The sequence below is a fragment of the Liolophura sinensis genome, chromosome 7 (assembly GCF_032854445.1).
Source record: "Liolophura sinensis isolate JHLJ2023 chromosome 7, CUHK_Ljap_v2, whole genome shotgun sequence".
Classification (NCBI taxonomy): domain Eukaryota; kingdom Metazoa; phylum Mollusca; class Polyplacophora; order Chitonida; family Chitonidae; genus Liolophura; species Liolophura sinensis.
The window spans coordinates 26,407,917-26,430,994 of NC_088301.1; the positions used below are offsets into that span (position 1 = coordinate 26,407,917).

The window sequence follows — 23,078 nt, forward strand, 5'->3', positions numbered from 1 at the left end:
CCCCCTAGCACCAGGGATTAAGCAGGATTACCTGCAGTTTACTAGACGTCACTGGTCTCTAATTCATCTAGGCGCCAAAAAGCACATTCGCATACCAATCGTCCATCAAAACAGGCTTTCTAACATAACTTTTAACGCAAGTCACAAGAAATTATGACGGATTCAGTTTTCAAAGGCGTTCTCATGAGGTGTGCACATACTTAGCTGCAAGGAAAGGAATATCTCTTTGTTCTTCGATTGACTTCATAGCAATTCACCCTCTACCCTCTGATTTACCCACAAGACAAGGAGTTCAGTCGTCAAACTCAACATTAGAGAATGGCAGGAACCATTCTGATGGTTTAGTTACAAATTGAAAGGAACTCGAAAATGAAAATCCTCGCGTTCAAAGATCTATTATTTATAAGCTGAAGTGCACACTATGAGTAGATACAGGTCTTTTAGAAAGAATGTGCAGTTATGGTTAACACATGTAGGCCCTGAATCCCGCCATGTCTAGAAACATTTTGCCAAGCCAAAAACAGGTACGTGCCCTACTTGATAAAAAAATTTCCTTTTAACCGAAGGTGTGTAAACTAGATATGAATGCCGATAGCAAGATATGGCACGCTTATAGGCGCAGTATACTTCTTGAAGCTTTCGATGAGTTTTAGTAAAATGCTCACCGTGGGGTTGGACACTGGAATAACACGTTCGTTGACTGTATTAAGTTTGTGTTATGGGCATATGCCACACGTGTGGAGTTAAAACAGGATCGGAGTAGCGATAATCTTCGCTGGAGGGTCGTATGTTTACGTTCAGGCGGTAATGTAAGACAATTATGTCAGAGGAAATCTGATTGGACTGTTGCCAACTTCCGTGCATTTTTGTTTTACTATCAACCACTGGGTGATGCCGAACTGGGTTAACGCAAGCGCGATAACGTCGCCATGACGACGTGTTTATAATCCAACCAGTGGCTGCCCGTCAAGACGATCTGGAATTCCGGTTTGTTTGGTCGATTGGTGTTGAAACTGCAATCATCAGTTCTTTAGTTTTAATATCGCCATCTCATTTTGACAGGGGAGTGGGTGCTGGCACATCCATGGTATGTGCCCAGATAAAAAGCTCCCTCACTGATATAGTTTCGCTCAGTGGAGCATTTTCCTTTGCTGGCATATGTTCTGGAATCTGACGTCTTGGGTGTCAAGTCATGAGTTGCAAGCTCTTTGTGCAAACGACCTCGTCCTTTAATATATTTAGTTATTTTTTATCTTTACAACTGGTGTTTGTAAAAGCAGAGTATACATGTGAGCAATAAAACTTTAATCACAAATTTAAAGCACTATGAAAATAAAAAAGATGAATGTTGACGTTAAGTTTGTTTGACTTTACTGACAATTAAAAATCCGTATATGCACGCTCTGTTTTTTTTTTTTAACACTTCTGTTTAATGAATTTCGAAAAGGGCTTTCATACTGCTTGGCAAATATGGACAGATCTTTCATCGCATCTGGCGATCTCATATTTCATATTTGTCAGTTGTATCTAATTTCCCTTTATCAGGGACTCGGAGCTGTACATAAACATCCATGTTTTTATTACATGAACATGGTGAGTTTATGAGCAGTTGCGATGAAAGCGTGCTTGAGGTACCATATTTGTATTTGACCAAGACGGAAAATTTCGAATTTAAAGTCGAATTAGATGAAATGTCTATGATATCAACTGTCTCCCCTGCATCACTGTAAAAAGATGATTGCTCTGTTTTGTGTGTATATATGATTTCTTAGATATACTTGTGATATCTGGTGTTGTAACTTTTTTTTGGAAATGAATCTTTCTATTATCAACTTGGCACGCCCCTTTATGCTTTTTGTATGGGATATATATGTCTATCTTTAGACGCTGTAATCTTTTTAACGCGAAAGGCTGAACAAACAGTGTTAGCATTGATCGCGTATCTATGATTCTATCACGCTAAGTCTGTTTCTAATTCCAGTCCGGAACATGGTGGCAAGTACTGTATAGGAGAAAGACGACGCTACAAGTCCTGCAACGTTCAGGTATACAACACAACGCTGATTTATAAGATTTTAGGTTTGCCATGGTATGATTGAAATGTTGCCGTTGTGGCGTTAAACTTCATTCATTCAGTCAATGGGAAACAAAATTTCGTTATGGCCCATAAGCATTGGTATGTTGTTTAAGGGAAGGTAGATCAGTAATCCAGTCCATTAAACTCAGTGATATTACGCACTGAATTATATCAGCGATTTATCCTCCCTTAGATCACACCCAGGTGGCGCTGTGGCTATCATAATCATCGGCCATAACTAAGTATTCTTCCTCATTGTAACTTGTACATAACACAGCCTTGAATGTACTGATTCCTCCATGGCCTAGTGGATAGCGTGCCAGCGCGTCACAATGACCCATATCCCAATCACTGTGAGTTCAAGTCCAGCTCATGCTGGCTTCCTCTCCTGTCTTACGTGAGAAGGTCTTCTAGCAACCTGCACATGGTCGTGGGTTTTCCGCGGGCTCTGCCTGGGTACCTCCCACCATAACCCTGGCAGCATTATTCTTGAGTTTGGCGATAAACATCAACCAATCAAAAATCAATAAATTCTCATATACTCTTATGCCACAGAGTTGCCCTGTAAACGCCACGGACTTCCGGGTAGTGCAGTGTAGTCAGCACAATGCCATACCGTTCCGGGGCAAGTATTACCAATGGTTGCCCTTCTCTGGAGGTGAGCTAAAAAACACTACAACACAGCGAGTAAAACCTAAGCAGTGACAACAGTGCGATAGTTCGTAAATGATTACCGGTGAAATTCGGCCTCTTGTCAATTTACTTCAGATATGGTTTTATTCTATCTCTTAATGTAAATGTCTAAATAGTAACAACTTACACGACCCCAGGCACCATGGCTTAAGCAGAGTTAGGTCATATATTGTTAGTTGCAATAGATTAGGCGTCACCACACGTTCTAGACTTACTCAGAAGTCGGAGTTTTAAAGTGTATGCTATTATTCATGTTTTAGTATATTGTTATATTTAGCTAAAGCATCGTTTGTACCGACAAATCCAGAAATATTGAACCTTTGGAAATTGCAAAAGATTATGTGTAGAGATATTTTAATGTTGTTGAAATTTATACCCTCTACCCTCTATCCGGTTCTCTCTAAGTTTGCATGAGCGCATACGCTTTCTTTCTCAGCGTCAGTGAAGCCGTGTGCGCTGAACTGTATGGCAGACGGGTACAACTTCTATACGGAACGAGCCCCCAAGGTGATTGACGGCACGCGATGTTACCCGGACAAGCTGAATATGTGCATCAATGGAGAATGTCGGGTAAGAATAAAGATCTAAGTTATGGGGACACCTGTTGGGCAAGTCGTCTAGACGGTTGCCATGTACTACTGGCGATTAAATGCAGGACTCCGATGTCTCTGGATCGAAACCCAGGGTTGTCTCATCCAGTTTTCAGCAACTGAATCTGTGTTATATATACTCAGAAGGTGTAAAATCCAAATAACGATAATATTGCTGCAAAGTAATTTCTTTGCACTAAAAGCTACATACGAAGATTATGTCTGTGTACCTTCTGATTCTCTGGGTGTAATCTTAATACAGAACTGTGCAATCTTTTGTCCACTGTAGGATATGAGGGAAAAGACAGCAACTTCTTTTCAACCGCTGTTACAGCTCACAAAGGTTCGACGTATGAAAATAATTTTTGTGAATTTTCGTCATCTTAAGGATTGTTGAGCATATTGTCAACTGCAAGTGTTTTACTATTTCTTCTTGACTGCTTTAAAAAAGTTTCTTTAATATACAATATAAATGTTATCAGAGTTTCGTTTCGTGTTTGGAATGGCGAGACAGAAATGGATTTTCTTGGAACCTGAGTACATATAATGATGCTTTTGGACTCTTGTAATGTCAGTGTATGCGTGACTAAGACATTGGTATAAATTTGTAGGCATCTAAACAGACTTTCGTATAGCATAAGATTTCCAATTTGTGAAACAAAGTTTGCAACGCAAACTACTAAAGACCTAACGTCTTGACAGTATTTAAGATAACCGATGATGACGGAGTCGATTAAAGAGAAGCATTTAGCATTTCCCAACGATGGCGGAAAGAGTGAAGGAATTTTCAAACCAATCGTATACCATGTAGTTCACAAGCTGTCATTTAATAAAAAATGTATCTCTGCATAATATTTTTCGCAATTCTAACCTATCTGTCAGCGGGTTAAAACTCACCACGGGTCACAGTAAGTGCAACGAGAGACTCTGCCAACATTCCTTCTCTTTTCAGTTTACGGAATTTCATCTATCGTCTGAGTTTGTTGTGGCTTGTCAAACAATCCAACTGTTTGATAGTGTTTTACACCCTCATTTTTTCATCAGCGAAAATCCCTTTTCTAGTTTTTATTTGACAGCAGGACTGTCAGCTTCACATGTCCGTAAATTCTTTGGGAGTCATCTCAGTTCTGCTGACAGCCTTCCTGTCCGTTATGCCACATCAAACATAAACTAAGTTCTGTTTCCGCAAATAAACGAGATAATTGTGTTGAGTGCGCATGTCCAGGATTTCTTCGGTGCGGGACAAACAAACCCATGTGTCCATATGAAAGCATTTGTAACCACAGGCATTAATTCACCATTCAGCAAATTTCATGCATTTTATGCGAGTCTTTGTGACATGTGAGACTTTACACGGGATTGAGCATAGTAACAAACAGAAAACAGAAAAATAAACGTGTAATAGCTAGAACCGAGCGTCTGAATTCTGAACTGTGGCCAGTCTGTTCTGTTGCTGCATAGGCACAAATGGCCATGTGCTTTTGTTAATCGCACTTATGACGAGTTGTGGGAACAGGTGTGTGGCTGATAAACGTTGATACAGTTTATCAGGCTAAAAGGGATTTCATTTTATACTAATATACTATTTAATGGTGTTTATTTCAAGTTTACTTATTGTAAATCAGAAATCCACATCACTATGATTATAGTCAAGTCGTCATTTACAACTGCTTTGTCCACGTTATTTTCGCTAAAGAGACAGTTCAAAGCTCCTTCGTTAGAAAGTTACTGCTCTTTAAGTGTTTGTATATAGTCACTTTTACATATAAGGATTGACTAACTTTCTTTTCTGTTCATTGGAGTGTGAATCATAAAAAAGGCAATATTGTATGAAACCGCGAAGCATCCATCAAATAACTCGTACTCGCAATATGGCAGCAGTAATGAGCGAGAAAATGTGTATTAAATATAGTTTCGTAGTACATTCTCGTCACTATCTGATGGTACCGTCCACTAACCATATCCAGGCATGAGATTTGTCTTATGTTTGGATTAATCCCTCTTAGTTTTACCAAAAAAAAATTTGACAAAATCATGAGTGTGATTTATAATTTACTCTTTTTCGACCCAGTGTCTATCTCATCCCTGCATATTGTTAAGTCTCTAATGACCTATTCTTTCCTCATCCATCCAGCACGTGGGTTGTGACAAAAGGCTTGGGTCCTCTGCTGTTGAGGACAAGTGTAGAGTGTGTGATGGAGACGGTAGTACTTGCAAGACAATCAGTGGGTCGTTTGATGTTCCTCTTCCTAAAGGAGGTAAATATACCTTGATACAATTACAAATGGTTTCGGTAACTTTGGCGTTTATTAATTCAGATTTTTCTTTATTCTTTTTTTTATATAGAATAATGTATAGATACGTATTCAAATGTGACACAATAGTAAAAATAAGATACTTGCGCCTTGTCGCACGCCTATTTCAGCTTACCATGAAGTCATCCGAATACCACGGGGAGCTGTGCGGATTCGCGTGGAGGAAGACATGGAAACAAAGAATTACCTTGGTAAATTTTACGTTCATTTTATGATATAAAATACAACGGCATAGCGAGTAAAAGTAGAACAGTGACGAATGTGTGACATTCGGCAAATATCACACGTAACCCTTGAAAGCCGTCCATTTGTTAATTTTATGGTGGACTTCTTCCCTTGTTTAGCCTATATAAATAAGTGCTGAATTTCGCAATACACACACTTATTATCTCAAACTCCAATGTATTGTAACCAGATAGTCCATGCAACTTAATCATCACAAACAATTATTTCATTGGTAAAATGTTTGCATCTCGTTTATATAGAGGATGGGCCTCCGTGGCTCAGTTGGTTAGCGTGCTAGCGCGGCGTAATGACCAAGGAGCCTCTCACCAATGCGGTCGCTGTGAGTTCAAGACCAGCTCATGCTGGCTTCCTCTCCCACCGTGTGTGGGACGTAAGCAATCTGCGGATGGTCGTGGGTTTCCCCCGGGCTCTGCCCGGTTTCCACCCACAACAATGCTGACCGCCGTCGTATAAGTGAAATATTCTTGAGTACGGCGTAAAACAGCAATCAAATAAATAAATAAATATATAGAGGAAATTACTCTTGTCCGAAATGCATGAGGTACTTTTCTTTATTCATTTTTAATAATCTCGCAGCTCTGAAATCGGAAAGCGATGAATATTACATAAATGGAGACTGGACAATTGACTGGCCTCGGAAGTTTCCTGTGGCGGGCACGATATTCCATTACGAGAGGCAGTCCGGAGCTCGGGAATTGCTGCATGCCCTGGGTCCCACCAAAGAGAATCTGGTGGTGATGGTAAGAATGCTTATTCACAATATAATATAAGATTACACCAAAGAATGTTCAACCAGAGCAGTGAACACCCTGTAACAATTGGAAAATGGTCACGGGTAACATATGAAATCAGGCGTTTCATCAGTTTACATCAGTTAGGGTTTTATTCTAGCTGTTCATGTAAATACTTACAAAGTAGCAATGTAGACGCCCCCTCCACACCCCCCCCCCCCCCACCCCACCCCCCAGGATCACTTTAATAAACAAATCTCAAGATGTTTGCCGCCCGCTAACATCTACACTGTGTTACCTTCACCGATATGGTGCTGGGGGCCTCCATGACTCAGTTGGTTAGCGCGCTAGAGCAGCGTAATGACTCAGAAGCCTCTCATCAATACGGTCGCCGTGAGTTCTAGTCCAGCTTCTTCTGGCTTCCTCTCCGGCCGTACATGAGAAGGTCTGCCAGCAACCTGCAGTTGGTCATGGGTTTCCCCCCGGACTATACCCGGTTTCCTCACACCATAATGCTAGCCGCCCTTCGTATAAGTGAAATATTCTTGAGTACGGCGTAAAACACCAATCAAATAAATAAATACATATATGATACTGTTATGGAATAAAGCCTAGTATACTAAGCCTCCTATTGTTCTCTAATGGATCTCGTTGTATGCATCAAATTGCTTTTTTCATTCATTGTAATGCTCTCAAGGAAACCCAGCTTATGATCATTATCTAATGATGAACGATGATCGTTTTTCCAAAAGATCAAATATGGATTTCTGCATATCAGAATGCTTCAGGTTTCATCAGAAGATCAGTCAGACATACAATAGCAGAGAGAGAGAGGAATATGATCACTTTTTCATATCTAGTGATACCTTAAGCTATGAAAATGGTTCATAATATTAGAGTTCAAGCAATCGCCGTCATTTCACTGAGGATAAATCTAGTTTCTCAGTTTTCTTTCACTGACATTTTTCTGGGTTTTGTTTTTCTTTTCCTTCTATTGTCAGATTAATGTATTATATAAATATTTATTATACACCTAAGTGTCCAGCACCTACTATATTATGTAGTAAACACAACCGTCCAATATTTTTAATATATTGAACAGTTGTAACTGTGACGTCACAGGTACGGACTACTTTTTGTTTGTCAACAAGCAGACGCCACAACAAGCACGGCTGCCGATCAATCAAATTCTGACCCTTTTGATCTCACCGACGCTGAAATTTGCATGCTACTTGATCCATTTGAGCTATACATGTACCTCACACCAATTCCCGAATGTCGCCTCGAACCTGATGCAGCTGTGTGGTATTGCACCACTCCAATGGGAGAGCATCGTTTGGGAGAGCTAATGAAGAGGGCAGCCGAGGCTGCTGGACTGAAAGGCCGGAAAACTGATCACTCGGTCCGAAAAACAACCGTCCAAACCCTTGAGAAATCTGGTGTTGCTCCAAATAAAATTATGCAGGTCACCGGACACAAATCCCTTGCTAGCATCCAGGAGTATGATCGGCAAACTCTACTTCTCTTTCGTCCTCATCCTGTAAAGATTACACTAGTCTGTTCGGTGGCGCACTTTTCAATAACTGCACTTTTAAATTTCGCTGAAACGTCTGCATTCCAGTTCCTTACACTTCTGTTTGTAAAATACCGCTTCGGCCACGTGCGCCTGACCCAGTTTTTCTGTCAGCCAATGAAAGTGCTCCATTCAGTATTCCATATTCATCCGCAACCGGCCATCCGTTTTTGTTACGCCATATGAAATAATTAGCAAGGTTTTACCCAATTTGTTTAGCGTTTATTTACTTACGTTTTTAACAAGTGGGTGTATAATAAATAGGTTATTGGATTGTATGGTCCTGTATGGACTCGTCCTGGGCGCCGGAAAGGGACTCGCAAGCTCGTCCTTTCCTGGGCGCCCAGCACTTGTCCATACAGGTCCATACAATCCAAAAACCTATAATTATATATCAGTGTCTGTAAATCTGTCCATTCCCAGGTCCTTCTACAAGAAGAGAACCTAGGAGTTAAGTATGAATATAACATCCCCAGCCTAAGCAACGAGTCCCAGCAGGATTTCTCGGAGTTCATATGGGAGTTATCTCCCTGGACAGAGTGCTCAGTGTCTTGTGCAAAAGGTAAGGTATAACTGGCGCTCTGTACCTTCACGGTTGACCTCATTCTCGTTTATTTGGCTATTTAAAGAAAAACTGAAGGTATGAATGGAAGTGTCAATTGCCGGGAGATAAGGGACGCTTGTTAGTCATACTTTCAGGTGTTCTATTGAAATCGTCATCATTTGAATTAACCAGGTGAGGAATACAATTTTTTAGGATTCAGCAATGAAGAATTACTCAATCACTGCAGGAGAGAACAATTTTCAGTTTAGCCTGGAACCGAGTCTCCCTTGAGTAGGAAACAGTACCCATTATATACCCCAGGACACGGAGAAACCTTACACGTTTTACAAATTTGCAAGCAATTGTCTCCAAATAATTTTGGTTGTACTACGCGCCTAGATTACAGAATCAAGGAAAACGGTCATTTGACGCCCAGGAGATCCTGGCATTGCGTAAATCTTTTCTCATCCGTGATCTTCCCAAGTGTCTTCTTCACGACTTTGTATTGTTATATTTAGGTATAAGTGAGTCACGTGCTCAGTGTGTGAGAAAAGACGACAAAACGCTAGTGGAGTTTCGGTATTGTCCGCCTCATCTTCGGCCCGATGACGTCACGAAAGAGTGCAAGAATGAACCGTGTACTCCTGAGTAAGTGTAAAATGTTTCATCACAGATTCACTGACCACATTTCACCCAAAGAAATCATTCTCTGTATTACAAGACAAATCAAAAATTGAATTTAGGTTTAGTAATTTTCATGCCAAAGACACACCGAAGATATTATGACAGGAATTATGTCACGTAAAAGAAGCAATGAATGCAAAGAGAAGAGAGCATAAGAAGGTTGAAATGCAGGTCAAGATGCGTGTGGTAGCGCTCTTAAAATTTTAGTCTGATTTATGGAAGTTGCAAAGTATATGATTTGCCGTTTGTAAAGAACACCGTTTTATTGAAACTGAAATAAAAACCTGTGCCACAACAGCACTATATTAAACTTCACTACTGCCCAGTTTGTTTCTAATGATCGCTTCTGCTATTTCGGAAAATTAAATTGAAATTTGACAAATTAAACCCTAAGTAACCATCTACAAGCAGTATAGAGTTAGGGAAGTTGTAGAATTTATGTTGTGGTGTTTGTTTGTCGGTGCCCTAAAGCTTTTCGACGAACCTGATGCCATATCCTCTACATCATAACCAAAAAGAGGTCCATTAACGTTACAACTCCCAAAGTTGCTGGGGCTACATTTTGTCAAGGAAACCTCCCAAAGTTGCTGGTGCTACATTTTGTCAAGGGAATATCCCAAAGTTGCTGGCGGAACATTTGGCCAAGGAAACCTCCCAAAGTTGCTGGCGGAACATTTGGCCAAGGAAACTCCCAAAGTTGCTGGCGGAACATTTGGCCAAGGAAACTCCCAAAGTTGCTGGCGGAACATTTGGCCAAGGAAACCTCCCAAAGTTGCTGGTGCTACATTTTGTCAAGGGAATATCCCAAAGCTGCTGGCGCAACATTTTGGCAAGGAAACCCTCCCAAAGTTGCTGGTGCTACATTTTGTCACGGAATTTAGTAGGATTTCCAACAGAGAAGTAAATCACAAACCAGTTATAAGGGTCGGTGGTTTACGACAGGCACTCTTCCACCCATAAACCTGCCCACTGTCATATTAATGCAAATTAATATAATTAATGTAGTTAATAAAGCGCGATGTTAAACACCAACCAAATCAAATAAATAAATTAATCAACCAGTGCTTGTTTTGATCGTTGTCTTCAGGTGGACGGTGGGTCAGTGGAGTGAGTGTTCCCGTACCTGTGGGGGTGGGGTCAGCTCGCGTCCCGTCATGTGTACCCAGGTAGTGGACCGTACAGAACAAGACGTCCTGGACGACACCATGTGTCAAGGTCAGAAGCCCGCCTTCCAGAGACGCTGCAACGGCGACGAGTGTCCGCCCACTTGGTTCACAGATGAGTGGTCGAAGGTAAGCGTGGGGGAGTTGTAAAGTATTGGATGCTGTGTCCTGATAATTTTGAAGAAAATTTACATTAAGAAACGCGGGATTTAGCATTAAATGATCAGTACACCTGAAAATTTTTACCCTGAAACATTTTACCCTGGAATACTCTGGGAAAAAGGATGCATTACAATGGAGTGATTGTTACTGAAGGCGATGTTCTGACCTTTTCGCACTGCTTTGGTTGTATTCAATTTGACTTTAGTGTGTAACCCGAGTGCGGTACTCACTTGTCAGGTGATGCAAAAATAGTATGTGACTGCAAAAATATCGTAGAGGGCGTTTATTTCACCTATCTTCTGAACTGTTGACATTAGCAGTCAATTCGCGTTGAGATGCGGGATTTCGCGTTACATAATCTGTATCCCCAGCTTTCCAATGGAATATTCCAGGCAGCAAATTCTCTTTTGAGGATTGTCAACAGCATAGAGGACAATTTGATGGGATGAGTATTTAGCAATGATATATTTCATGCATTTTACATTTGCCTTACAGTGTACACCGAGATGCGGTGTTGGCGAAAAGACCCGCAATGTGTACTGTATGAGCAATGACGGCAGGAGCTACATGGAGGACGTCCACTGTGACCCGGAGCGAAAACCCCCATCCCGGGTCACGTGCAATAATGGGGACTGCCCCCCGTCGACATGGGTCACAGGGGACTGGGGTCGGGTAAGATCTTCGGCCAAAGATGTGGTGTCGTCTTAAATGAAGCATATATAGGAAAGCAAGTATAGGCTCGAAACAAATTACAGTTTAAGTAAAATCATAATATCGGCAGTATTTTAGTCACACATTGGTAATTGGCACTAAACCACAGTAAGGGTCATTTGTGGCCGAGGGGTTAGCGTGCTAGCACAGCATGATGCCTCAGAAACCGCTCACAATTCCGGTTCCTGTGAGTTCAAGTCCCACCCGTGCTAGCATCCTATCCAGTCGTACGTGGGAAAGTCTACCAGCAACCAGTGGATGGTCAAGTGTTTCCCGTGGCTGTGTCAGTTTTCTTTCTACCATATTGCTGTCCGCCACTGTATAAATGTAATGATCTTGAATAAGGCGTATAACACCAATCAAATAAATATGTAAATAAATGAATAAGTAAATAAATAAAAAACATGTTTGAAGGTGTCGTTAACTTGTGTTTTTAGTGTTCTGGCAAGTGTGGAAAAGGTCAGCAGAGGCGGAGCGTCCAGTGTCGGACCTATACGGGAGAGCCGAGTCAAGACTGCCACCCGTACGCCATGCCGGCCAGTATCCAGCAGTGCGATGCCCCCTGTAACGTGAAGAATGGACGCAAGGGAGGTAAAACACTTTTCATTAGTCCACGTTACCACCAAATTAAAACTAGAACAAGAACCCCGTATTGATGACTGCTCAACAAAGTTAAAGCTCAAAGAAATGTTGCGCACAAGTATACATGTTGAAATGACAAACTGTTAAGCCACAGATGATAAATATTAATCACTTATTGGACCACTTGAGAAGTTTTCGCTCATCTTCCGATGAACTGATTATTATCCAATTACATTGTCTGTTTCAGAGTGCGTGGATACGTATTCAGTAGCCTACTGCCCATTGGTTCTTCGATTCAAGTTCTGTAACCGCGAATACTTTCGTAATATATGCTGTAAGACTTGTACCGCTGCGAATGGGATCGGCTGAATGAACGAAGACGATTTGGGGATTTTAAGTATCACACAGCAAGCGACATGTGCCAAATAAATGCGTCCACTGCCAACCTTTTCATAAAAGCGGATGACTTTGAAACACTGCCAAACGAGACTTTGTGTTGATTGTCTTTGAATTGGACTTTTAACGTTTTCTGAAGGTCACGTTGGATTACGGTATCGTAGCGTCTCCTTGTCACAGATAGCTGTCTACCAGGCTGTCTTGTATTCTGCTTCAGATTTGATACTAGGAAACCTACACAACATACTCCTTTGACTCCTAAACGTTTACTATTACGCAGGGGCAAATTGTAGAAGGGGAACCGTCTATAGCTAGGTGAGGTCAAATAGGTAGACGATTCCATGCTGTACTGACCTTTGTTATCTTGTAACACATGAATGAGTACTACGAAGTTACCAGTTTACCCTCAAAACGTCGTCCCTTAGGCAAGAATGAAGAAAAAAACTATACAGCTTTGGCCGAGATTACTTTAGACTGGAAAAGTTCCTCATTTGACAAAGAGATACACTGAAAAATTAATCTGTTAATTTTAGTCTGTTGTCTGATGCTACAATGTATTCTACTATTGCAGCAGATTATCTTGTTAAATATAAAACTCGTATTCTCTTAATTCAACGTAAAGACTTTGTTAGACCAACAAGATATTATGTAGAATATGACAGAATATTGTGTTATAATAACAGAATGCTTTCTAGCATCCCCCAGGCAACAGACTTTCAACTAAAATTAGTAGATTAATTATTTGAGCGTACCGAGTGGTTGTTACAATTATATGAACCAAACAGGAGTACATGTTTTCGGTTACTTGTATATGACATATGGCATTTTTACCTCCAAGTTTTGTAACTTTACTATTGTTATTTGTTTTGTGGACTGGTATGTATTAATGTTGTTGTTGTTTTAGCTTAGCACATCTTCAGATTGTGTGACTAGAAGATTGCGTTGAAAGGGAAACATTTGATAATGAATTAACTCCTCATAGAAACCATAAGTATATTGTTTGTACACGTGTATTATTTTGTGACGTGAGTACACATAGTTTGATAGGTAGGTCTTTGTGATATATGCGTATGTTGTTGTTCTGTAGTACTTATTTCGATCAACACTGTTTTTGGTGAAATATGTTTGTAAAATGCTGGTCCTTATCGAGAATCGGGATAAGCATTAAAGTGAGCCAAGCAAGGACATTAATGCTTTTCACAAAAAAAAAAAGTGAAGATAAGATGAAATAAAGAGATCCAATGAAAGGGATGGTCTTGATGGAAGAGGGAAAAGGATGTCTGGATGCTCATGGATTATAATGCTCGTATTACAAGCTTCTGTCTGGTGTGTAGGTGTTGCTGGTGGGGGAGGGGGTGGGGGAGGGTAGTCTAAAATGTCCATTTGTAAAGAAAGTTTGTTGTCAGTGATGCTAGAATGTAATCTGTTTTCATAGCATAATACTGTGCCATAGTCAGCATAATATTCTGTTAGTTTTATGTAACACGGATCTAAATGTTGAATTAAATAGTATATGTGCGCTACATTTAACAGAATTACCCAAGGCCATAACAATACATTCTGTCATCACTACACAATAGACTTTCTGTTAAAGTTAACAGGTTATCTTTTGAGAGTAGAGACGCATTGGTAGCTAAACGTAAGTAATGCTATTGGTCATTAGTTTGGGTATAGGCCTACTAGAATGTGAAATTGTGATTTTTCTCCGGCATGTTTCAAAGTTGAGTGACCCAATTTTCACGAAATCGATCAGAATACTCTACTCTGTGACAAACCTTAGCAAACTGATTATTGAGATTTTTAAAATGAACATTAAGTTTGCCACTGCATGTACATAGAAAAAATAATGTAGGAAACAGTTACCACAGAAAAATATGTGAAGAATTCCATAAAGTTTTGAAAGCCGAGATGATGAAGTTCAGCATTGGAAACATGGCACTGACGGACAATTCACTCCGGGTAGCCATGTTGTAGAAGCCCTTATGAACTTGGCCAATCACTAGCGCTGAAAGCTTCACGTGATAATTGACTGTCACGTCAAAAAAAAATATTAGTTCGTGATTGTCAGTGTGGATTCTTATAGTGCATAGACAGATATCGATGCAATAAATTAGATTTTGTGGTTAGTTTAAGTGTTAAACTGATGCATTTTAGACCACACATTTATGAGCAGAGAACTGAGAACAGCTGTCCGTGTCACAATGCGTACATGTTAGGCAGGATACTGCAGTAACTTGTCAGGGTGAGCTGGAAAGGAAACGGCCCCGGGGAGAGTCATAGCTTGAAGAAAAATATTGTGACTGCATTATTTTTCCTTTGCAAAGTCAGATTTATTACGAAAATATCTTCCCAACATCTGCATGAAAGAGTCTGTTATCAATCAGAAGGTCCTGCTGTGTTCGGTGAATTCCTTGAAGTCGGTACAGTCAGTTAGGCCAAATGCTTACACCCGTGCAGGTCGAGGACGAGCAGGGCCGCTAAAACAGGACGCTTGTGTCCACGAACACCGCCCTGACCAAGCGCCCAACTAAAAGAAACATCGACCCTTTCAACACGGACCAGAGCTGAAGCTCTGTGGTTGGGTATCAGGCCCTTTTGTTTGTATTTTCTCATTGTCACATTGATCAATATTGATGCTACGAGAGAGCTCATAGGTTTTGTGATGTCACTATAGCTATAACTTGGCAAAATGGCGTCGCCAACTGAGAGGCTAGATACTAACGATTGTTTGCTATTCATTTTGTTGATAAGCAGTGTAGAATTTTTAAATATATTTTTAAAACATTTCTAGAATACTACTTTATTAATTAATTCAGCTTTATTGGCTGACTTTATGTTCACTTGAAGAAATTTGTTCCTTTATGTAATACGTCATTGTTACTCTTTAATTGTGTTCTTAAAAGAAGTGGTTCACTGTAGAGTACATGTAACAGCAGGATAATGATGGGTTTTTACACCGCTTAGATCCGACCTATTCAGGCGGGAAATGTTCTCCGTTGTTATTATTGTTGTTCTTGTTTCAGTACTTCATGCAAATAGGCTTGTCTTTTGGGCCAGACATGTTGTTTGTAAATTTTACAGTTAAACGCATTTACTAGGATTGGTTGTTTGTAGGCGACAAAAAGCGATATGGTCATTTTGTTACGTGTTATTTTGTCATTTATAGGTTGTTCAATATAACCAAGAAGATACCTCAAATATTATGTCTGATGGTTACTTAGCAACCATGAAGCGGGAGCATTATAGGCGCAAAAATAGTATACATTTTACAGATAAATATCGGCCTCCTCAATGTACTCTGGCTGTCCTGATTGATGTAGAATAGTCGATAAAAAACTAGGTGTTATTACAATCTGCAATTGGTCAGTAAATACTTTACACTGGAATAAAAACATGAACTGAATTCTGGTTTCGTTTTTATTGCTCTTGGGTATTTTGGCACTGGGTTGACTGGGTTTGTGGTTGTAGTACTAGTTAGAAGGATTTATAAATAGCACTATAATTTTTACATAGATATTCATCTCATTGAAAACAATTAAAAGGCACAAGGAAAGCAAAGCAAAGCAAAGTTTTGTTCAACGCGGTTCAACCTGATAATGTAACTTTACAACGGATTTTAAATGGCAACAATTGCACACACCAGGCTGATATTTTGTGAAAGGTAATTATTTGTGCTATTCAACAAAACAGCAAAAATTCGATAGGATTTACGCTGATCGATTTTTCCCCCCAAAATCTCTCGTATGGCATCTTTAACTAAAAGACAGAATGTAAGAAAATTGAACCACCGACCTACAGGACGACTTATAAAGGTGCATGCTTGCTGGCAGCCGAAAATAAGCATCAACAAACGCCACATTTGAGACTGTTTACTTTTATTTTTGTATCTAAACTTTTAACAGCGGAATTTCCTACAAAACACAATGGTTACATCGTAACATTCGGTACAAATCCCTGTAACTGACACCTCTATACTTGTACATTTACGATGAAGACTAACAAGAAAATGCCTGTACACAAGCATAATAGGGATAGGCCAAAGCGGTACAGTTTCAGCTCAGTCAACTGCTATCGCTTAATCCGGGATTAATGGATCATGCCACAGATGAAAATCCTGACCACTCAAAACAATGCAGCTCAAACACAGACTGGCATATACTTTGGTGTCCTCTGAGAACACCTTAATTACCCACTGAAAATGGTTCAAAGACAAGCATCTCAAAACTTCCATTGTATATATAGGAAGTCTGCAGAATAACGTCTCGCATATTTTCATGTCATGTTATATAAAGGTGTAGAGCAACAATATATTGTTTACTGCTTTAGCATAATGATCAATATAACATGGTGATATTTCAGGTAAAGCATGCAGCATTTCCATCTAATTCACACAAGAAGATTCCCTGGCATTCAGGAAGTCATGAAACGTTTTGGGACAAACTATAGTGCTTTGCTCTACATAAAATTACCACTCAAGAAATATTTGGTTTGAATTATTATAGTTTGTGATTTGCGACACTGAATTTTCAGTACATATATGTGGAGTACAAACACAAACACACAAGTTGTACAGAAACTCAGAAATGCTCTGACTTTTTGCAACCCAGATCCTCTTTGAGACCTCAATAACATTAACTGCACGTAGCTTTTTTCTACTTCACTGATCAATAGATGCTCAAATTATGCTTATTGCTGTAACAGGTAAAATAATTATACAAAGAAGGTTAAAACTTTAGCATAAATGCTTGTATTATGCAGAAATAAATGTTGTGTATAATATCTGATATAATGCATATTTACATATTAAACCAACTTTGGGGAGAAAATGCAGATTGCCTGGTCAAAAAACCTTATTAGAACCATTTCATCCTGAAAATATTACATCAAGACATCAAATAAACATATATTTAATTGAAAAGTGTACACATGAGATTGAAAGTCTATATGGCGAATGAAACTGGTGAGTAGTCTCTGCAAAATAAAACAATTGAACATAACTATTTTCTAACAAATGCATTAGGTGATAAAAAAAAAAAAAATCTTAGAAAAGGAAAATGCATTGTGTAACAAGGAATATGTACAAAATAATGACCCATAGCATACAAACACTGTTGCTTTCAAACATGTTGCTAGTGCTATAAAGCTATAAGGGTTAATATAAGCTGCGTCCAACTTGTTATAATAGAGACTATTATATGGCTTAGTACACAAGTAGGCTCACCTAAATAATTTAATATTTACATCTCTTTAGCTAAAGTTCTTGATAAAGTTGATTATTTCATTTTATCTCACCAGTTCAGGTATTAACTTTTGATCTTGTAATCAACAACAGATTTGTATTTTTCAGATAGAGGTGCATCTTTGAACAGTTGTTTTCATTCTGTCAAGACTTTGAACAACTACTGCATTTGCCTACTTCTTCAGGTTTTGAATAGCACAACATTGTAAGAATAACCAATATCTTTGGTATATTTTCAACAGGTGATCATCTTGAAAACATGTCCTACAGAAAGAGGATTTCAAATTCCTTTTCCTTAAACTCAGAACTAGTGTTCATGCATTCCATCAGTTATTCAAATTTTCATCTACTTCAGAATGTCTTGTTCAAAACTCGTGTTGGTGTTGAAATTTTTATGATGACATGAGATTATGAATGTGTTTTTGCTTTTTTTTTTTTTTTTTAACTCGTACACTATTTCTTACACCAGTACAGACACATGAACATGATGCTCAACAGTTTGGTTTCTAAAGGAAAAAATGCGTTTAATGACCTACCATTAAAATTCCGCGTATTATAATAGTCTTCTTGACAAGAACAACAACAACAATCCCATTATCAGGGCTAATTAACGATGTAGAAAACTACACAGTAATTAAAATAGCTAGGTCACCTGATCAAAGGAGGGAGTTTTGTGAACCACTGCACAACCTTTTTCACTCTAAAATTTCCTCCTGTACAGCCCCTTTTCTTCCCTAAACTTACCCCATGCAACACAGTGTCTATTTTTTTTTTTATTTCAATACCCAGTCCTGTTTGGGCTAAGCATCAAAAATGTCACACAAATTCTTCCTCAAACAGATCTTTCAGACTTTTGCGTCAGTTATGTTGACACTATTGCTTTCCAACTGTGCGTCTGAGCATGTAACTGCAAGCATTGTCAATGTCATGGTCACATGACCTGTCATGTGGCCAACAAAAGTCCCAGGGATTTTTGACTCCGGGTTTAAAATCCAAAGAAAAACCCTTTAGAGGGATTTGAGTGGCTGGTTGTGGTGGTAGCTTGTTTTTCACACAGAATTTTAGCTCTTGGGCCATCACATTTCTTGTTCTTCCATTTTTTCCTCCTATTCACCATCACACAGTTCTTTTTATGTTTCTTTCTGGGTGCTACCCTAGGTGTTCCGTTTTTCCAGCTGGTATACGCTATAGGGTCTCCGTTTAAGTACTCCCATTTGTTCGTCATCCGCTTGTCATTTAAACCTGTAAAAGAATCAAAAGTGGATGTGATTATGGCAGTAAAATGACAATCAAGCATTTTCACTGAAGATTATTACACTTCATCATCAATCACTGAGAATTTAAAATATACTCTTTCAAACATATGCCTCTTTGTGAATCACTTTAACTGACAGATAAATAAGTTTAAGCCTCCTGAATGAAAACCATTAAGAGTTAACTGCAAGTAGACGCCACTGTAATTAGATAGGGCTAACACTGAAATCGACAATACAGTCGAAGAGCTTGGTAGAACTGTTGAGATACTTGCCTTTCAATTACAAAATCGAATGAAACATGCATTTAGCCCAATTCTCAGACCGTGCATTTTCAAGATTCCCCATTTTTCCCATTGTTCTCTGGGACTGATGGTGATAAATGATGGACAGTGAAAGACTGAGACCACTTGTCTTCCACCTCTACCACACACGCCTACTCTAAATGACCTACGCATTCATCCTTGACTAAGGTGCTTAATTTTCTAATTCTAAGTCGCCACGATATGGATGATATATATCTAATGTGGCATTAAACCATAATCATTCATTCATTCATTCTAACCCTGAGGGTTCTACTGATTTATGGTTTGTTTGGAAGGTAATATCATATTGTGCATATATCGTACATGACATTTTATGACATTTATTTGACTTTAAAGAGCACTTTTGGGGGAATTTATCTCATGTAGGGCATTCACATGTGGAGAAAATTTGCAACTGACTTTCTAAAAGTTATTGATGTACTTCATATATGCCTGATTCCTCAACCAACAAAACTGCCCACCATAGTATCAGTGAAAAGTTCTAATGTCCGGTGTTCAATAACAATCGATCAAAGAAGGGGCCTCCGTGGCTCAGTTGGTTAGCGCGCTATCGCAGCGTAATGATCCAGGAGCCCCTCACCAATGCGGTCGCTGTGAGTTCAAGTCCAGCTCATGCTGGCTTCCTCTCCGGCCGTACGTGGGAAGGTCTTCCAGCAACCTGCGGATGGTCGTGGGTTTCCCCCGGGCTCTGCCTGGTTTCCACCCCCCATAATGCTGGCCGCCATGGTATAAGTGAAATACTCTTGAGTACGGCGTAAAACACCAATCAAATAAATAAATAAATAAATCAGTCAAAGAAACAAATGAAGTCTAACAAAACCAAACAAATTCAGAGTAGGTAATGTGCAATAGAACAGACCTATCCAGAAAGCATTTCTCCCCGCCAGTTCTGACAGCCACTTGTGATGAGACTCGGAAAGTACAGACACCAAATCTGCCTGGTGTGAAACACGGCACACCTGCTCAGCGTCATTCCACGAGACTTTGTCATTCACATACAGGTAACAACGACCATCAAACTCGGACCAACCTGATAACGAGACATAAACATTATTATAAGCCAAGTAACAGATAAACAATGGCAGTCTTTAAAGCACAGGGTAATAAAGTGCCGCACAATTCTGCACATTTCATGTACTTAAAGTGAATATATGAAACACATGAAATTTACTTGGACTCGAGCAAAGTTTTCAAGATGAAAATTTAACACTAAATGCATGTAAAAAAACTAGAACTGAGTTCATCCCTGGGCAGTTGCTAATGTCTGCATTATTGTAGCATTGACATAAAACACCTGCATGTGAACAGATGCATTATCAGAACTCTTAGAAGATAATTGAACTAATGAGGAGAAAACTAAAATGACAATACACTATAACTGGAATAGTCCAGAATGAAACTAATTTGATGACAGGAGCATAAATATTGATACTGAAATAACAGTGATCCCTATTTTGTTCATAAAGCCAAAAAAGACAACAACTAAAAAAAAAATTAACGTGTTTTTGTGTGGGTTTAGCAACATTGAAATCTGAGCACATGTACTGGCACTTATGAAAATTTTTTGCCTAAATCGCCATGTTACCGATTTATTTATTTATTTGACCATCCTCAAAAATATTATTTGCCAATGTGACAAAAGGTTACATATAGATACAGAACTCTCTTTCAAAAAGTGTCACAGTTTACAGTATTAAAACCTATTTAAACATGGAGTGAACATGATATTTATTCCACAAAGTGACTTTTAGCTTACCCAGTAAGTGAAAATTTAAATATTCAACATGGTGTATAATTTCAGGCCCACTATGTTCAAACTGTGACAGATTTGTCTTAACAAAACATTTATTAGGTGTTCCCAATTTTACTCCTAAGGCTGAGAAATAAAGGTGCTGGTTTTCTGGAATCTGCCCAAGATGAAATGATTTAAGCCACTTACCTGGTTGACAATTGTGACTACTGGGTTGCTCATCATCTTGACTCTGCTGAGGTCGCCAAGCATTCCACATCCTCCCATCACATTTAAACATCTGCTGGTTTTCCAGGTCAAAGTGCAACAGTCCCTTAGTGCTGCTGTCACACTTCTGAGGAGCCTAATTTTGGAGAGAGTCAAAGTTGGTTCCGTCAATTATATGTGGATCAAGGGAGGCAACTCATGCAGATCCATGCACACTAAGGGGGGATAATTCTAAACACCAAATGATGGTCAAAGCTAACCTGTTCATTTCGATGAGAATTCCACTAGTAGTTTTACTGATTTCATGGAGATACTGAATGCCATGTTTGCTTTACAATCAAATTTCAACTAAATAAAAAGTGAAGAAATAAATCTAAAAACAACTGATAATACTGTTACACATTACTTCTCAGTGTCTACTAGATATCCGCAAACGCTATTAAAGGAAAAGAGCTCTAAAAATCGAAACAGGCATCACTAAAAAGACCATTTAAAACTATGCATAAATATACTTTCATTTATTTTTTTTAGATTTTTGTGAAGAGAGTTAAAGGAGCTGAATCATTTGAATTCTAAGGTGGGGTTATGGACCATACTATCAGAGTTTATGAGTAAAAATTTACTGAAACAATGTTCCCAAAAATTTCTTAATTCTGGTGAAGATCAGGAAAAAAAGGAGATGTGGCGTCAGTTTCTAGATATGTCAGTATAGCTCCTAAAGCCCATCATGAATTTCAAATATCTGAATGCCTTTCAGCACTCATGAAAAAATGGAAAAAAAATTAATGAAATTATTTTTATGCATAGTTTTCAGATATTTATGTGATGAACCTTACCTCACATTTTATCTTTCTTTCGCTTTAAAGTGATTGCAAACTGTAGTTATATTTACCTATATTTACTTATTTGGTAATTAACTGCTTCAAGAATATTTCACATACTTTATCATGGTCATGTTTATGAGTAGAGGAAACAAGGTAGAGCCTCAAGGAAACCATATAAAACATTTGTGCAGCTAAATTAGCAGGAACTTTACTGGTTAGGGCAACTTGTCTTTTTAGAACAGCCTACTGGAACACACCACCATCATTACTGCTTACTGGATACAGATTGAGATTGTTGAAGTACGTTACCTGTATGAGGTGAGATTTGGGGGCTCTAGGGACTGGACTAGGTTTGAGGACTGGGACAGGCTTCACGGGTGACTTTGTTACGCTGCTGACAGCATTAGGCTTCTTATCTCGCCGAGATTTCGTCTTCAGTTTTCGCCTTCGTTTCTTGTTCTTCTTCTTCTTCTTGTTCTTCCGTTTCTTCTTGCGCTCAGGTTTTGGGGGTGGTTCTTGCTCCTCTCTGTTGTCAGGACTCTCGTCTTGCTGAGCTCCCTTTATCACACCTGGCAACAGTGTATCATGACGAGGGCTCAGAGGGAGGGGGCCCGCCAGCTGGTGACGTGTCTGCAGTACAACAATACGTAACAGTAATAAGTAACACAGTGTTCTGGTTAAGACAGCATGGTCAGCATTTTTACATAGCAATCCTCATTACTGTACTAGTTTATTATTTATTGGATATTTGTTTAACACTGTACTCAAGAGTTTTTAACCTTACCACAGCAATCAAAGTTTAGGGGTGGAGGAAGGCTGCCTTTCGTCAAATACCTGAAAAATCTGGTTTTGAGCATGTCAGTTGATTGGTCAAATGCTTGCAGTGAACCAGCACTTTAAGTATCAGAGCCAGCAAGAGACCTGTGTCTGCAAAACACTGTTTACAAATGTACACATTTGCACATATTTATTTATTTATTTCATTGCTCACATAATACTCAAAAATATTTCA

At 39.2% G+C, this 23,078-nt stretch overlaps 2 protein-coding genes across 2 annotated transcripts in view; one reads left to right on the forward strand and one right to left on the reverse strand.

Annotated features, from left to right (window-relative positions):
• Window positions 1-12,440, forward strand: part of LOC135470787 (A disintegrin and metalloproteinase with thrombospondin motifs 6-like) — a 35,647-nt gene extending 23,207 nt beyond the window's left edge. The window contains exons 14-25 of the mRNA XM_064749829.1: window positions 1,982-2,045; window positions 2,633-2,735; window positions 3,207-3,340; window positions 5,495-5,618; window positions 5,786-5,866; window positions 6,498-6,661; window positions 8,649-8,787; window positions 9,288-9,417; window positions 10,541-10,745; window positions 11,274-11,450; window positions 11,927-12,080; window positions 12,319-12,440. Coding sequence (XP_064605899.1) covers window positions 1,982-2,045; window positions 2,633-2,735; window positions 3,207-3,340; window positions 5,495-5,618; window positions 5,786-5,866; window positions 6,498-6,661; window positions 8,649-8,787; window positions 9,288-9,417; window positions 10,541-10,745; window positions 11,274-11,450; window positions 11,927-12,080; window positions 12,319-12,440 — 1,597 coding nt within the window. The remainder of the gene's footprint in view (window positions 1-1,981; window positions 2,046-2,632; window positions 2,736-3,206; window positions 3,341-5,494; window positions 5,619-5,785; window positions 5,867-6,497; window positions 6,662-8,648; window positions 8,788-9,287; window positions 9,418-10,540; window positions 10,746-11,273; window positions 11,451-11,926; window positions 12,081-12,318) is intronic.
• A 3,894-nt stretch (window positions 12,441-16,334) lies between these two features.
• Window positions 16,335-23,078, reverse strand: part of LOC135470479 (FRAS1-related extracellular matrix protein 1-like) — a 74,050-nt gene continuing 67,306 nt past the window's right edge. The window contains exons 7-10 of the mRNA XM_064749454.1: window positions 22,376-22,696; window positions 21,225-21,378; window positions 20,145-20,315; window positions 16,335-18,948 (exon numbers count right to left, since the gene is read on the reverse strand). Of these exons, the coding sequence (XP_064605524.1) occupies window positions 18,692-18,948; window positions 20,145-20,315; window positions 21,225-21,378; window positions 22,376-22,696 (903 nt within the window). The 3' untranslated portion in view covers window positions 16,335-18,691. The remainder of the gene's footprint in view (window positions 18,949-20,144; window positions 20,316-21,224; window positions 21,379-22,375; window positions 22,697-23,078) is intronic.